The sequence below is a fragment of the Buteo buteo genome, chromosome 30 (genome assembly GCF_964188355.1).
Source record: "Buteo buteo chromosome 30, bButBut1.hap1.1, whole genome shotgun sequence".
Classification (NCBI taxonomy): Eukaryota; Metazoa; Chordata; class Aves; order Accipitriformes; family Accipitridae; genus Buteo; species Buteo buteo.
In genome coordinates, this window is record NC_134200.1 from 749,243 (window position 1) to 765,341 (window position 16,099).

Below are 16,099 nucleotides of genomic sequence, written 5' to 3' on the forward strand. Positions count from 1 at the left end.
ATTTTTAATCCACCTCTTTGTAACGACGGAGACGTGAAATAAAGGTGACGAACAGCCAAGATTCGGGGTGGGGGCTTTTTGGGGGGGGGGGGGGATGTTTGGGGGGGTCCCGGGGGGGGTCAGAAATCGTCGTCGTCGCAGATGTCGAGGAAGACGTCGAAGGCCTCGCGGTTGCAGTTGCCGTCGGGGCTGAAGACGTATTTGTGGAAGGTGCCGTCGACGCAGACGGCTGCGGGACGGGGACGATCAGCGGGATTTTGGGGGTGCCGGCGGATTTATAATTTTTTTGGGGGGGGGGGGGGCGTGCGCGTTACTCACCGACGACAGAGCTGGGGCTGCGGCCCCCCCGTCCGAAGGCGCAGAGGCAGGGGGCTTCGGCGGGGACGGTGAAACTGGCCAGCGACCACTGCGACTCCACGTAGGGGCCCAGCACCGGCCCAACCTTCCCCACCCGCGCCAGCCTGGGGGGGGGGGCGGGGGGATCAGGTCAGAATTAGGGGGGGGACGGACGGACAGACGGACGGATTTTTGGGGTGTCTCCTACCCCCCCCCCCCCCCAACTCACGCGGATCGCCGGTTGAGCCGCGTGTCGCGCAGCGCGAAGACGTGCCCGGTGCCCTTGTCGCTGGCGGCGCAGAGGAAAGCCGAGTCGGGGCTGAAGGCCAAGCTGCGCGGCGAGAGAGAGAGACCCCCCCTCAATTTTGGGGTGCCAAAACGGGGTGGGGGGGGTCCCCTCCTCGCCCCCCGGTACCAGTAGAGGGTGGCGGGGTCGGTGCCGCGGCGCAGCTCCAGCAGCCGGGCGCGGGTTTGGGTGCAGAAGAGGCGGATGAGGGTCCCGCGGCGCGAGGCCGAAGCCACCAGGCTGCCGGGGGGCTGAGGGCGGCGCAGCCCACCTCGCTCTGGTGGGCGTTGATGGTGAACGGCGCCGACGACGTCCCCGGCTTCGCGCTGCCCAGGTCCTGTGGGGGGGGGGCGGCGTGAGAACCCCCCCCCCAGTAGCCCCCAGTGCCCCCCGGTAGCCCCCCAATGCAGAAGCCCCCCCCCTCAGCCCTCCCCCCCGCACCTACAGCCCCCCAGTACCTCTCTGTGCTCTCCAAACCTTCCAGTGCCGTCCCCGTCCCCCCCCCCCAGTATCTCCCAGTTCATCCCAGTAAGCCCCCACGCTTCCCGGTGCCCGTTCCCTGCAGTAACACCCAACATCTCTGAAAACCCCGCCCAGCGCCTCCCCAGTACCAGGCCAGTGCCCCCCAGTACCTCCCAACAACACCCTGAACCCCCCCACACACCTTCCAGCCCTCCCAGTCCCTTCCCAGTTCCAACCCAGCCCCTCCCGCCCCTCCCAGTTCTCCCCAAACCCTTCCCAGTCCCTTCCCAGGTCCCTCCAGTCCCTCTCAGTCCCTTCCCAGTTCCCCCCCCAATCCCTTCCCAGTTCCTCCCAGTCCCTCCCAATCCCTTCCCAGTTCCCCCCCCCAATCCCTTCCCAGTTCCCCCCCCCAATCCCTTCCTGGTTCCTCCCCCAGTCCCTCTCAATCCTTTCCCAGTTCCCCCCCCAATCCCTTCCCAGTTCCTCCCAGTCCCTCTCAAACCTTTCCCAGTTCCCCCCCCAATCCCTTCCCAATCCCTCTCAATCCCTTCCCAGTTCCTCCCAGTCTCTCTCAATCCTTTCCCAGTTCCACCCCCCAATCCCTTCCCAGTTCCTCCCAGTCCCTCTCAATCCCTTCCCAGTTCCTCCCAGTCCCTCTCAATCCCTTCCCAGTTCCCCCCCCAATCCCCTCCCAGTCCCTCACCACCAACTGCAGGCTCCCGCACTTGTGACCGGGAAAAACCAGTAACGGCTTCTCCAAACTGGGACAGAGATCGCAGATCCCTGGCAGGGGGGAGGTGGGACAACATGAGCCGGACACCTCGGTGTGTCCCCCAGACGCCTGGGACCCCTGGGTGGGGGTCCCCCCTTTTTTGCCCCCCCCCTCACCTTTGGGGTTGTCGCGGGTGTCGAACTCGAAGAGCTTGGCCGGGTTGTGGGGGAAGGAGAAGACATAGAGACGCGTCTGCAGCACCACCACCAGCCTGGGGGGACACGATGAGGGGGGACACATGCGGCTACCTGGGTCCCCTGCAGGGTTTTGGGGTACCCCCCCCTCCCCCTCATCGAGAAGGTTTCGGGGGGGTGGGTGGTTTGGGGAGGGGGTTTACGGGGGGTCCCCTCACTTGTCGTGACGCATGCGGACGGCCAGGACGGGTTTGGGGAAGGTGAACTCCAGCACCAGTTTGTCCTTCCCCTCCCGCGCATCGTCCCAGATCAGCACTGGGAGGGGAGAAAAAAGGATTTGGGGGGGGCTGTTGGGGGGTACCCCAATATTTGAGACATTCCCCCCGCCCCCAGTTCAGGGCGCACCTGAGACGTCGGGGAATTTGGGGTGGCTGCCGCCCCCCACGATGGCCAGCAGGTTGGAGCGTTCAGCATCTCCACCAGCCCCACGCTCCCCACTTGCTCCGCGTCTGCGAGGTGGCGGTGGTGGTGGTGGTGGGGGGGGGCCCCAAATTTGAGGCCACCCCCCCTCCAAAATCTAAGGGACCCCCCCTTCAACCCCTACTAGCCCCCACTGCCCCCTGTGAGGGGGAAATGGGGGGGTTTGGGGGGCCCTAATGATCCTGCCCCCCCCAATAAGCAGGGCACCCCCAAAATGGCCCCCTCGAACCCTTCCCTGGGTTGGGGGGACCCCAAAACACCCCCAGCCGCACCAGAGCCCCCTCCTTGGGTTGGGGGGGGACCCCAAAATGCCCCACCCCCCCCATAAACCCCTCCCCAGCATTGGGGGATCCCCAAAAGGCCTCAGAGGCCCCCCCCCAGCCAAAAGGACCCCAAACCCCTTTGTCAGACCCCGAAGTGCCCCCCATAACCCACCCAGCCGGGGGTGGGGACACCCCAAAATGCCCCATACATACTCCTCCCCCCTCAAAAATCTCTTCTCTAGATCTGGGGACCCCCCCAGGCCCCCTCCCAGGCCAGGGGGGACCCCGAAACACCCCCCAGCCCCGAACCCCCCCCCCGAACCCCCCCAGATCCCGGGAAACGGAGTGAGGGGGACACCCCCCTAACCCCCCCCTCCCTTCTCCGACCCACCCCCCTCACCCAAATGCCCCTTCTCCATCAGGGGCTCCACATTGAAGATCCGCACCCCGGAATCCATCGCCACACAAAAACAGCCTGAAAATGGGGGGGGAGTGGGAGAGTTGGGGGGACCCCGAGGGAGTTTGGGGGTCCCCGGATAGGTTTTGGGGTCCCCAGGTAGGTTTTAGGGTCCCCGAGGGGGGTTTTGGGGTCCTCCTGGGGGGGTTGGGGTGTCCCCGGGTAGGTTTTGGGGTCCCCGAGGGGGGGATGGGGGTCTCCAGGTAGGTTTTAGGGTCGCCGAGGGGGGTTTTGGGGTCTCCTGGGGGGGTTGGGGTGGTCCCCGGGTAGGTTTTGGGGTCCTCGGCGGGTTTTGGGGTCTCCCGGGCGGGTTTTGGGGTCCCCAGGTAGGTTTTGGGGTCCCCGAGGGGGGGGCTGGGGGTCCCACACTCACTCTGGTCCTGGTTGAAGCGGAGGCTGTTCACCCCCCGGGCCTGCGCCATGGCGGCGGGAGGGGAGCGCCGGTAACGGAGCTGCTGGGGGTGGAAGGGGGGGGTTTAAAAAGGGGTCCCCTCACCTCACCCCCCCCCCCCCCCAGACCCCCAACCCCCCCCCGGGGGCCCTCTGCCCCCCCCCGACCCGACCCGGTACCCGCCGTAAACACCGCTCGGTGCTTAAACCATCGAGTCTCCTCAGGAGGGGGGCGGCTAGAGCGGACTTCCGGTCACGGGAGCTCCGCCCCCTCCACCCCAAAGCAACGGCCTGGAGGGCGGGGCGATCGCTCTCCCGGCAACGGCGGGAAGGTGATTGGTGGGCGGGAGGGCGGCGCCGTTGCTTAGCAACGCGCCATCTTGGGTGTGGGCAGAGTAGCAACGCGCCATCTTGGGTGTGGGCAGTGGCGGCTGCTGTCGCCCATAGCAACCGGCCCCCGCCGCCATCTTGGAAGCTGGCAAACCGGCCGCCATGCTTGACACTGGCACCGGGGTGGCTTCAACGGGGAATTTGGGGAGGGGGTCTTGCCTCACCAGGACGCCTGGGTTCACTTCAGACGGGTTGCCCTCCCTTTCCCGCCACCCCCAGGGACAACAAGGGCAGCGGGAAGTCACTTCGGCACCATTTATTCCCCTGAGACCGCAGCAGCCATGTTGGAAGCTGGCAGGTGGTTTTGGGGGGGGGGTCTCAGTCGTCTTCGTACCCCCCCAAATAATGGCAGACGGCGTCGTAGTCCAGCGGCACCACCCTCCCGGCCTCGTCCCGCTCCAGCTGCACCAGCGCCCGGCTCCGCGCCGGCTCCCGCTCCAGGATCCGGCCCACCTTTGGTGGGGGGAAGGGGACACAAAACGCTTATTTGGGGGGGGGGTCCAGGTAGGGGGGACACCCCCCATGGCCGTCGTCGTGGCGGGGGGACGCGCGCTCACCCTCCCGGCGTGTTCGCCCAGCACCACCATGACGCGGTCGGCTTCGCCTCGGGGGATGACGGTCTCCAACATGGCTTCCTGCAGGCCTAGGGGGGGTGGGGGGGGTCAGGGGGGGTCAGGGGAAGGGGTGGACCCCCCCCCCGCACCCCCAATTTGGTCCCGGTGTGGGGGGGACGGGACTTACCTTCTACCAGGCGCCCCTCGTCCGACCGGCAAACGCAGGTGTCTGGGGAGACCATGTCCTCCACCACCATCTGGGGGGGCAAGGGGAGGTTTTGGGGGGGCAGGGACCCCCCATGGGGCACCCGGGACTGGTTATGGGGTGCAGGGACCCCCAGTTTTGCCCTATGGGGTAACTGGGATGAGTTATGGGGGGGCAAGGACCCCCCCATGGGGGACCTGGGACTGGTTCTGGGGTGCAGGGACCCCCAGTTTTGCCCTATGGGGTATCTGGGATGAGTTATGGGGGGTGCAGGGACCCCCAATCCTGTCCTATGGGGTATCTGGGACCAGTTATGGGGGGCAGGGGCCCCCCATGGGGCACCTGGGACTAGTTATGGGGTGCAGGGACCCCCAATCCTGCCCTATGGGGTATCTGGGACCAGTTATGGGGGGCGGAGACCCCCCTATCCCACCCCATGGGGTGTCCAGAGCAGGTTATGGGGTGCAGGGACCCCCAATCCCACCCTATGGGGTATCTGGGACCAGTTATGAGGGACAGGGACCCCCCCATGGGGCACCCAGGACTGGTTATGGGGTGCAGGGACCCCCAATTTTGCCCTATGGGGTATCTGGGACCAGTTAGGGGGTGCAGGGACCCCCCACCTGGCCCCACAGAAGACACAGGGAGTCCCACGGGGTAGCTTTGGGGGGGCTATAGGGTACCCTAAAAATAAGTGGGGGCCTATAGGGCACCCCAAAGAGCCAGGGGGGCTGCTGTGGGGTGGCTGCCCCCCCAAACCCCACCTTGCAGTTGTAGTAACGTCCGGCTTGGAAACCCTTGTCGACGCAGCGCACTCGCAGGTCCCGCCGTAACCAGTGGGGGGATCCGGGGGGGGGTCCCCGACTCTGCTTCGTCACCCTGGGAGCGGGGAGACACGTCACGGGGGCGGGGGGGACCCAGGCAGCCGGGCCGCTTCTGGGGACCCCCCTCCATAGGGGTTACAGCCCCCCCATCCCCCCAAAGCGCTATAGGGCCCCCCCCCAGTCTCACCTCTCTGTTTCGGGGGGCTGTTTCCTCTTGCCCTCCCCCCGCTGGGGGGGGACCCCGGCATCTGGGCCCTCCTCGGCCGCCTTCCCCTTGTGGTTCCGGCTGGGCTGGCCTGTGGGGGGGGGAACTGGGAGGTAACTGGGATGCTCAGTAGGGTGTGGAAGAGTAGGGTGAGAGATCTGGGGGGGGGGGTTACTGGGAGGTCCTGGGGGGTTACTGGGAGGCACTGGGACACTCGTTGTAGCCTGGAGGGGCTGGGATCAGGGCACTGGGGGGGGTTACTGGGAGGAATTGGGGGTTACTGGGGCATCCTCTGGTGTTACTGGGAGGTCTTGGGGGTTACTGGGACACTCACCGCTGCCCAGCGGAGCTAAATCAGGGCACTGGGAGTTTACTGGGAAGCATCAAAGGGTTACTGGGAGGCACTGGGGTTTACTGGGACACTCTCTGTTGCCCAGGGGGGCAAAACCAAGGCACTACAGGTTTACTGGGAGAGATCAAGGGGTTACTGGGAGGCACTGGAAGTTTAGTGGGAAGCGCTGTGACACTCGATTCTGGCTGGGCACACAAAATCGGGGCACTGGAAGCTTACCGGGAGGTTCTGGAACACTCACTGCAGCCTGGGGGGGGTGCTACTGGGAGGCCCTGGGTGTTACTGGGACACTTACTGCAGTCCAGGAGGCTGGGATCAGGGCACTGGGAGGCTACTGGGAGGCTCTGGGGGTTACTGGGAGGCACTGGGAGGCTACTGGGAGGCACTGGGAGGCTACTGGGAGGCACTGGGAGGCTACTGGGAGGCACTGGGAGGCACTGGGAGGCTACTGGGAGGCACTGGGAGGCTACTGGGAGGCACTGGGAGGCTACTGGGAGGCACTGGGAGGCTACTGGGAGGCTACTGGGAGGCTACTGGGAGGCTACTGGGAGGCACTGGGAGGCTACTGGAAGGCACTGGGAGGCACTGGGAGGCTACTGGGAGGCTACTGGGAGGCACTGGGAGGCTACTGGGAGGCACTGGGAGGCACTGGGAGGCTACTGGGAGGCACTGGGGTTACTGGGAGGCACTGGGGGTTACTGGGAGGCACTGGGGGTTACTGGGAGGCACTGGGGGTTACTGGGGGCTACTGGGAGGCACTGGGAGGCTACTGGGAGGCACTGGGAGGCTACTGGGAGGCACTGGGGGTTACTGGGAGGCACTGGGGGTTACTGGGAGGCACTGGGGGTTACTGGGAGGCACTGGGGGTTACTGGGAGGCACTGGGAGGCTACTGGGAGGCTACTGGGACATTCATTGCAGCCTGAGGGGATTGGAATCACTGCATTGGAAGGCTACTAGGAGGTCCTGCGGGGTTACTGGGGGGGTACTGGAGGGTAACTGGGGGTTACTGGGGGGGTACTGGAGGGTAACTGGGGGTTACTGGGGGGGTACTGGAGGGTAACTGGGGGTTACTGGGGGGGTACTGGAGGGTAACTGGGGGTTACTGGGGGGGTACTGGAGGGTAACTGGGGGTTACTGGGGGGGTACTGGGCCACTCACCGCTGCCCGGGGGGGTGCCCGGCCGCAGGTTGTACTGGCTGACGGTCACCATCTGCCCCCCAAGCGTCAGGCGAACCATGGCCCGGGCGGTCTCGGGGTCCAGCCCCTCCACCTGGGGGGGTGGAGGGAGAGCAGGGGGGGTTTAGTAGTCCCAGTGCCCCCCCCCCCAAATCCATACTGGGGGCCAACACCCCTCCTTGGATCCCATACTGGGCGCTCTCACCTTCCCGTACATGTCACGATGGGGTCCGGCCTCGATGCGGACGGCAGCCCCCACCGCCAGCCCCCCGCCGCCGGGTTCCTCTCCACCCCGGGGGGGCTGCCCGGCTCGGGGGGGGCCGGGGGGGGCCGGTTCGGCCCCCAGCCCCAATCCCCGGGGGCGCAGCCGGTGCTCCAGCGGCTTCACCACCCTGGGGGGGGACACACGACACCGTTAGGGTCTGGTTCCCCCCCCCCAGGGTGGGGTAAACCCCCCCGTGAGGGGGTGAGAAGGGTTGAAGGGGTGCCCTGGAGCCCCCCCCCCCAGTTTTTTTTTGGGGGGGTCCCCCTCACCGTTTGAAGGTGCGCCCGATGCCCTCGCCCTGGCTCCAGCCCATGCCCCGCAGCATGGCCAGTCCGAAGGCTTCCACCGGCACCGCCTCGTAGTCCTGGGGGCCCTGGGGGGGGCACGGGGGGGAGGGTGGGTGTTAGGGGCTCAGGGGGGCCACTTGGGGGGGGGGAGGGGGGAGTTATGGGGCTGGGGGGGCACTTAGGGGGGAAGTTATGGGGCTGGGAGGGCACTTAGGGGGTCCTAGGGGGGATGAGGGGGCACTTTGGGGGTCCTAGAGGGGAATTATGGGGCTGGGAGGCACTTAGGGGGTCTTAAGGGGGATGAGGGGGGAGTTACGGGGCTGGGGGGGCACTTAGGGGGTCTTGAGGGGGATGAGGGAGGAGTTATGGGGCTGTGGGGGCACTTAGGGGGGAAGTTATGGGGCTGGGGGGGCACTTAGGGGGGAAGTTATGGGGCTGGGGGGTCACTTCGGGGGTCTTAAGGGGGGATGAGGGGGGAGTTATGGGGCTGGGGAGCACTTAGGGGGTCTTAAGGGGGGATGACAGGGGAGTTATGGGGCTGGGGAGCACTTCAGATGTCCTAGAGGGGATGAGAAGGGAGTTATGGGGCTGGGGGGGCACTTAGGGGGTCCTAAGGGGGATGAGGGGGGAGTTATGGGGCTGGGGGGGCACTTAGGGGGGAAGTTATGGGGCTGGGGGGGCACTTAGGGGGGAGTTATGGGGCTGGGGGGCACTTCAGATGTCGTAGAGGGGATGAGGGGGGAATTATGGGGCTGGGGGGCACTTAGGGTGTCCTAGGGGGGGATGAGGGGGCACTTTGGGGGTCCTAGAGGGGAATTAGGGGGCTGGGGGGCACTTCAGATGTCCTAGAGGGGATGAGAAGGGAGTTACGGGGCTGGAAGGGGCAATTAGGGGGTGCTGGGGGGGTGAGGAGTGAGTTAGGGGGTCTAAGGAGGGTGTTTGGTGTGGAGGAGGTGTTTGGACCCCCAGGGGTGGAGGTTCTGGGGGTCCTGGGAGGGATTTGGGGTCCCGGGGGGGGGCTGTGTGTGTGTGTCAGTTTGGGGGTCACTCACAGGCTGCGGCCGTGGGGCGACATCCCGGTCCTGCAGCTGGAGGGGGATGGAGATGGGGGGTCCGGGGGTCCCCTCTCCCTGCTCCTGGCTCTGCCGGGCCTCTGCGGGGACAAGGGGGGAGGTGAGGGGGGGGGGGCTCGGCCGGAGGCCGGACGCTGTACCCCCCCAGGGGTCCCCCCAAAACGCCGGGGTCGCCCCTCACTCACCCTGCAGCAGCTCCCGCACCGCCTGCGCCTCCACCGAGATGGGGCCGTCCGGGGGGTCGCCGGAGGGGCGGAGCCTGCGCCGGGGGTGTGGTCAGCGTCTGGGGCGGGGCTTGCGGAAGGGGCGGGGCCTGCGTCTCCTCGGGGGGGCTCGGGGTTTCTCCAGCGGTGGGAGGGGATCAGGGGGATGACCAGCTCCTTCGGAGGGGGCGGGGCCGGGCGGGCGCTGGGGCGGAGCCAGCGCCTTAGCCACGCCCACACTCTATCAAGCCACGCCCCCTCCGCAGGCAACAGCGCGGAGACCTCGCCCAAAGCCACGCCCCCCCGCCCCTGAGCACGGCGGGCTCTGCTCCCCCGCGCATGCGCACGGCGGGCTCTGCCCCCCCCGACCCCGCGCATGCGCAATGCCCACCTCAGCAGCTCCCGGTCCTCCACCGCCGTGAGGAAATCGGTGTCGCCGGCGCCCCCGCCGGGCTCCGCGCACGGCCCCGCCGCCAACACCCGCCTCCTCTCCGCTTTCCGGCTGAACCCAAACGATACCGGTCCCGGCGGTCCGGTCGCCGCCGCGTTACCGGCCTCAGCGCCGCTGCTCGCCGCCATCTTCCCCGCCGCGGGGCACTGTGGGAAACAGAGGCCTTCCGTTCCGGACTACAACTCCCGTCAGCCTTTGCGCCTCCTCGCCCCACCACACCCCCCACGCCGCTGATTGGTGGCGCCGCCCGCCCGTCAGGCCCCGCCCCGCCGCCCGCCTCGCGCCCGCCGGCCTCGCGCGCCCGTTGCCGTGGCGACCCCGCGGCTGGTACCCGAGGGGCGGGGGGAGGGGGGGGGGAACTGGGATGTTGAGGGGCTGACTGGGAGCACTGGGGGGGGGCTGGAGGTCACTGGGGGGGCACTGGGGAGAATTGGGGGGGGGGGATACTGGGAATGCCGGGGGGGGACTGGGGGGGGATACTGGGAGCACTGGGGGGGGGCTGGAGGTCACTGGGGGAGCTCGGGGGGGGGCACTGGGGAGAATTGGGAGGGGGGGGGGATACTGGGAATGCCGGGGGGGGCACTGGGGGGGGACTGGGGGGGGATACTGGGAGCACTGGGAGGGGATACTGGAAGCACTGGGGGGGGACTGGGAAGGGGGGGCACTGGGGGGATACTGAGAACGCTGGGGGGGATACTGGGAATGCCAAAGGGGGCACTGGGGAGAACTGGGGGGGGACACTGGGGGGATACTGGGAGCACTGGGAGGGGGTTGGAAGTCACTGGGAGAGGTCGGGGGAGGGCACTGGGGAGAATTGGGAGGGGGGGGATACTGGGAATGCCGGGGGGGGCACTGGGGGGGGACTGGGGGGGACACTGGGGGGATACTGGGAGCACTGGGGGGGTGACTGGGAGCACTGGGAGGGGGTTGGAGGTCACTGGGGGAGCTCGGGGGGGGGCACTGGGGAGAACTGGGGGGGGGGATACTGGGAATGCCGGGGGGGCACTGGGGGGGGACTGGGGGGGGATACTGGGAGCACTGGGGGGGGGACCGGGAGCACTGGGGGGGATACTGGGAGCACTGGGGGGGGGCTGGGAAGGGGGGGCACTGGGGAGCACTGGGGGGATACTGAGAACGCTGGGGGGGATACTGGGAATGCCAAAGGGGGCACTGGGGAGAACTGGGGGGGACACTGGGGGGATACTGGGAGCACTGGCGAGGTGACTGGGAGCACTGTGGGGGGGGACTGGGAAGGGGGGAGCACTGGGGGGATACTGAGAATGCTGGGGGGATACTGGGAATGCCAAAGGGGGCACTGGGGAGAACTGGGGGGGGACACTGGGGGGATACTGGGAGCACTGGGGGGGGGACTGGGAGCACTGGGAGGGGGTTGGAAGTCACTGGGAGAGGTCGGGGGAGGGCACTGGGGAGAATTGGGAGGGGGGGGGATACTGGGAATGCCGGGGGGGGCACTAGGGGGGGGACTGGGGGGGGATACTGGGAGCACTGGGGGGGATACTGGGAAGGGGGGGCACTGGGGAGCACTGGGGGGATACTGAGAACGCTGGGGGGGATACTGGGAATGCCAAAGGGGGCACTGGGGAGAGCTAAGGAGCTACTGGGAGCACTGGGGGGGGGGAGAGTGGGGGCACTGGAAGCACTGGGGGGGATAATGGGAACGGGGGGGCACTGGGGAGAACTGGGGGGGATACTGGGAACGCTAGGGGGGGACCGGGGAGCACTGGGGGGATACTGGGAATGCCGGAGGGGGGCTCTGGGTAGCACTGGGGGGGATACTGAGAATGGCGGGGGGGCACTGAGGAGAACTGGAAGGGGTATACTGGGAATGGGGGGGCATTGGGGAGGAGTGGGGGGATACTGGGAACGCCGGGGGGGGGCACTGGGAGCACTGGGGGGGATACTGGGAACGCCGGGGGGAACACTGGGGAGAGCTCAGGGGTTACTGGGAGTACTGGGGGGATACTGAGAATGGGGGGGGGCACTGGGGGGGAACTGAGGGGCATATTGGGAGCACTGGGGGGGACAGGGGGGGCACTGGGAGGGATACTGGGAGCACTGGGGGGGTGACTGGGAATGGGGGGCACTTGGGAGGATACTGGAAGCACTGAGGGGATACTGGGAATGCTGGGGGGGCACTGGGGGGCATACTGGGAACACCAGGGGGGGCACTGGGGAGAGTGGGGGCACTGGGAGTACTGGGGGGGGGCACTGAGAGCAGAACTGGGAGCACTGGGAAGACACTGGGATTCCCTCCCCCAGGCGTAGCCCCCCCCAACAGGCCCCGGGGGGGGGCTGAGCCCCCCGATGCCGCCCCCAGAGGCCCCCCCAGCCCCCAGCGGTGAGTTGGGGGGGGTCCCCCATTTTGGGGAGGGGTCCCACATCTTTGGGGGGGTCCATCGCCTTCGGGGGGGGTCCCATCTCTTCCTGGGGGGGGTCCCATCATTTTTGGGGGGGTCCATCACCTTTGGGGGGGTCCCACATCTTTGGGGGGGGTCCATCACCTTCGGGGGGGGTCCCATCTCTTCCTGGGGGGGTCCCATCACTTTTGGGGGGGGCTCTGTCACCTCCCGGGGGGGTCCCCATCTCCTGGCGGGGGGTCCATCAGTGGGGGGGACCCCCTAAAATGGTGGTGCCCCCCCCCCCAGTAAGCGTGGTGGTGGTGGTGGGGGGCGCCTGCGTCCTGCGCTACAGCCGCTCCTCCCCACCGCCCCCCCCTGCCGACCCCCCCGCCTGGGGGGGGCGGAATTGGGGGGACCCCGGGGGGGGGAAGGGGACCCCCCCAGATCCGGCGTCGCGACGGGGATCTCGTCCTCCTGCTCCGGAGCCTGGGTGGGTCGGGGGGCTGGGAGGGACTGGGATGGACTGGGAGAGGGATGGAGGGCACTGGGAGGGACTGGGATGCACTGGGAAGGGGATGGAGGGCACTGGGAGGGACTGGGATGGATTGGGAGGGGGATGGAGGGCACTGGGAGGGGGGCTGGTGGAACTGGAAGGGACTGGGATGGACTGGGAGGGGGATGGAGGGCACTGGGAGGGGGATTGAGGGCACTGGGAGGGACTGGGATGCACTGGGAAGGGGATGGAGGGCACTGGGAGGGGGATTGAGGGCACTGGGAGGGATCGGGAGGAGGACTGGGGAGACTGGGAGGGGAATTGGGAGCACTGGGAATTGGACTGGGGAGACTGGGAGGCACGGGGGGGGGCTGCAGGCACTGGGAGAGGGGCTGGGGGGACTGGGAGGGGGATGGAGGGCACTGGGAGGGACTGGGAGTGGAATTGAAGAGACTGGGAGAGGAACTGGGGGGCACTGGGAGGGTGACTGGGAGCACTGGTGCAGCCCATGCCCCCCAGGCCCCGGGGCCCCCCCTGAGCCTGTGGCCGTCACCAGCTTCGTGGGCCCTGAACCCTGTGACCTCCTGCCTGCTGGTGAGGGGCACTGGGAGCACTGGGAGGGGACTGGGAGCACTGGGAGGGGACTGGGAGGGGATTGGGGACACTGGGAGCACTGGGAGGGGACTGGGAGCACTGGGAGGGGGACTGGGAGCACTGGGAAGGGACTGGGAGGGGATTGGGGACACTGGGAGCACTGGGAGGGGACTGGGAGCACTGGGAGGGGGACTGGGAGCACTGGGAAGGGACTGGGAGCACTGGGAGGGGACTGGGAGCACTGGGAGGGGACTGGGAGCACTGGGAGGGGACTGGGAGGGGATTGGGGACACTGGGAGCACTGGGAGGGGGACTGGGAGCACTGGGAGGGGACTGGGAGGGGATTGGGGACACTGGGAGCACTGGGAGGGGACTGGGAGCACTGGGAGGGGGACTGGAGGCACTGGGAGCACTGGGAGGGGCACTGGGAGCACTGGGAAGGGACTGGGAGCACTGGGAGGGGACTGGGAGGGGATTGGGGACACTGGGAGCACTGGGAGGGGCACTGGGAGCACTGGGAGGGGGACTGGAGGCACTGGGAGGGGACTGGGAGCACTGGGAGGGGACTGGGAGGGGATTGGGGACACTGGGAGCACTGGGAGGGGACTGGGAGCACTGGGAGGGGGACTGGGAGCACTGGGAAGGGACTGGGAGGGGATTGGGGACACTGGGAGCACTGGGAGGGGACTGGGAGCACTGGGAGGGGGACTGGGAGCACTGGGAAGGGACTGGGAGCACTGGGAGGGGACTGGGAGCACTGGGAGGGGACTGGGAGCACTGGGAGGGGACTGGGAGGGGATTGGGGACACTGGGAGCACTGGGAGGGGGACTGGGAGCACTGGGAGGGGACTGGGAGGGGATTGGGGACACTGGGAGCACTGGGAGGGGACTGGGAGCACTGGGAGGGGGACTGGAGGCACTGGGAGCACTGGGAGGGGCACTGGGAGCACTGGGAAGGGACTGGGAGCACTGGGAGGGGACTGGGAGGGGATTGGGGACACTGGGAGCACTGGGAGGGGCACTGGGAGCACTGGGAGGGGGACTGGAGGCACTGGGAGGGGACTGGGAGCACTGGGAGGGGACTGGGAGGGGATTGGGGACACTGGGAGCACTGGGAGGGGACTGGGAGCACTGGGAGGGGACTGGGAGCACTGGGAGGGGACTGGGAGGGGATTGGGGACACTGGGAGCACTGGGAGGGGACTGGGAGCACTGGGAGGGGGACTGGAGGCACTGGGAGGGGGACTGGGAGCACTGGGAAGGGACTGGGAGCACTGGGAGGGGACTGGGAGCACTGGGAGGGGGACTGGAGGCACTGGGGAGCACTGGGAGGTGCACTGGGGGCACGGGGGACGACGACTGGAGGCACTGGGAGGGGACTGGGAGCACTGGGGGGGGACACTGTGAAGAGACTGGGGAGCACTGGGTGGATCCTGGGGTGTACTGGGGAGATACTGGGATGCACTGGGGGCACCCATCCTCCTCTGTGTGTTTCCCCCAGCTCCCCCAGTTGACATCGACATGGAGGTGGGGAGCACTGGGGGGGAGCCGGGGTACGGCCTGGCCTGGCCACAGGTAGGGACTGGGAGCAACTGGGGGGGGCGGGACACAGGACTGGGGAGACTGGGAGAGAGGTTGGGGCAACTGGGAGGGGGATTGGGGGTAACTGGGAGCACTGGGGGAGACTGGGAGGGTACTGGGGGAACGGCGGGGGCACTGGGAGAGGGCTTGAGAGCATTGGGAGAGACTGGGGGGGAGACTGGGAGAGACCGGGGGGGCCTGGGGTGACTGGGTGGGGAACTGGGGGCAACAGGGAGCAGGACTGGGAGCACTGGGAGAGACTGAGGGGCCTGGGAGGGGAACTGGGAGCACTGGGGAGTACTGGGGGCAACTGGGAGTAACTGGGAGCACTGGGGAAGACTGGGAGGGGAGCTCAGAACGCTTTGGGGGGCAACTGGGGGGGGCCTGGGGCAATTGGGAGGGTAACTGGGAGAGACTGGGGGGGCCGGGGTGACTGGGAGAGGTACTGGGAGAACTGGGGGGGGGTATTGGGGGCAACTGGGAGGGGGCTTGGGAGCACTAGAGGGGGCTGGGGCAACTGGGAGGGTAACTGGGAGCACTGGGAGGGTAACTGGGAGCTCTGGGGTGGCACAGGCGTGGGGGGGGCCCCCCCCATTTGCGGTGGAGCTGCCCCGGGGGCCGCGGGGCTTCGGGTTCAGCCTGTGGGGGGGCCGCGACCTCAACATGGGGGTCTACGTGCGGGGGCTGCGCGAGGGGGGGCCGGCCCAGCGCTGCGGCCGCATCCAGGTATGGGGGGGGGGGGGGCAGGAAATGGGGTCCTGGCGGGGCCCTGGGGACAAGGGGTCTCGGGGGGAGGGGGTATGGGGGCTCCTGGGGGGGGCTATGGGGCGTCTGGGAGAGGGAAAGGGGGTCCTGGGGGGGAAAAGGGGTCTCTATGGGGGGTCCTGGGGGGGGGGGGAAGGGTCCTAGGGGGGTGCTGGGGAGGCTATGGTGGGCCTGGGGGGGTGGAAGAGGGTCCTAGGGGGGTTATGGGGGGGCTATGAGGGGTCTGGGGGGGGAATGGGGGGAGAAAATGGGGTCCCAGGGGGGCTGTGAGGGGAGTGGGGGGGTATAAAAGGGTCCTGGGGGGCTCTGGGGAGGGGGAACGGGGTCCCAGAGGGGCCGTGGAGGGTGCCGGCGGGGGCTCTGGGGGGCAAAGGGAGGGTCTGGTGCTTTTGGGGGGGTCCCTGATGGCGGGGAGGGGGGGGCGCAGGTGAGCGACCAGCTCCTGGCCATCAACGGGGCCCCCACGGCCGGCATGACCCACGCCCAGGCCCTGGCCCGCATTCGGGGGGGGGCAGCCGCCTGCGCCTGCTGCTGCGCCGGAGCCACGGTAAGACACCCCCCCCCCCAAAATCCTGTGGGGCAGCCCAGCGCCCCCCCCCATAGTGGGACAGCCTGGGACCCCCCCCAAAGGTAGTGGTATACCCCAGCGTGTCCCCCAGGCACAGTGGTATACCCCAGCGTCCCCCCCAGGCACAGTGGTACAGCCCAGCCCCCCCCAAACAATTGTACAGCCTGGTGCC

At 68.1% G+C, this 16,099-nt stretch overlaps 3 protein-coding genes across 3 annotated transcripts; 1 reads left to right on the top strand and 2 right to left on the bottom strand.

Annotated features, from left to right (window-relative positions):
* Window positions 1-29: 29 nt before the first annotated feature.
* WDR45 (WD repeat domain 45) lies at window positions 30-3,829 on the bottom strand. Its single transcript, XM_075018560.1, is given in 13 exon segments — window positions 30-229; window positions 319-461; window positions 566-667; window positions 752-872; window positions 875-959; window positions 1,788-1,867; window positions 1,973-2,067; window positions 2,209-2,305; window positions 2,396-2,458; window positions 2,461-2,499; window positions 3,134-3,208; window positions 3,564-3,645; window positions 3,761-3,829. Coding segments are annotated over 12 exon segments (1,059 nt in total). The 5' UTR covers window positions 3,613-3,645; window positions 3,761-3,829; the 3' UTR covers window positions 30-119.
* Window positions 3,830-4,195: 366 nt separating this feature from the next.
* Window positions 4,196-9,758, bottom strand: GPKOW (G-patch domain and KOW motifs). Its single transcript, XM_075018555.1, is given in 12 exon segments — window positions 4,196-4,423; window positions 4,528-4,613; window positions 4,712-4,781; window positions 5,494-5,608; window positions 5,741-5,849; window positions 7,271-7,382; window positions 7,494-7,680; window positions 7,823-7,926; window positions 8,893-8,993; window positions 9,099-9,162; window positions 9,165-9,321; window positions 9,508-9,758. Coding segments are annotated over 12 exon segments (1,428 nt in total). The 5' UTR covers window positions 9,696-9,758; the 3' UTR covers window positions 4,196-4,288.
* On the top strand, window positions 9,721-15,998 carry MAGIX (MAGI family member, X-linked). The gene is made up of 7 exons (XM_075018565.1): window positions 9,721-9,894; window positions 11,848-11,926; window positions 12,234-12,417; window positions 12,926-13,014; window positions 14,515-14,588; window positions 15,168-15,320; window positions 15,787-15,998. The coding sequence occupies exons 2-7, from the start codon at window positions 11,893-11,895 to the stop codon at window positions 15,991-15,993; spliced, it is 741 nt and encodes a 246-aa protein (XP_074874666.1). The 5' UTR covers window positions 9,721-9,894; window positions 11,848-11,892; the 3' UTR covers window positions 15,994-15,998.
* The last annotated feature ends 101 nt before the right edge of the window (window positions 15,999-16,099 follow it).

Coding starts and splice junctions, on each gene's coding strand:
- MAGIX (XM_075018565.1), top strand. CDS start 11,893: ATGCCGCCCCCAGAGGCCCCCCCAGCCCCCAGCG. Junction 14,589..15,167: donor ACGGCCTGGCCTGGCCACAG/GTAGGGACTGGG, acceptor GGGGTGGCACAG/GCGTGGGGGGGGCCCCCCCC. Junction 15,321..15,786: donor AGCGCTGCGGCCGCATCCAG/GTATGGGGGGGG, acceptor GGGGGGGCGCAG/GTGAGCGACCAGCTCCTGGC.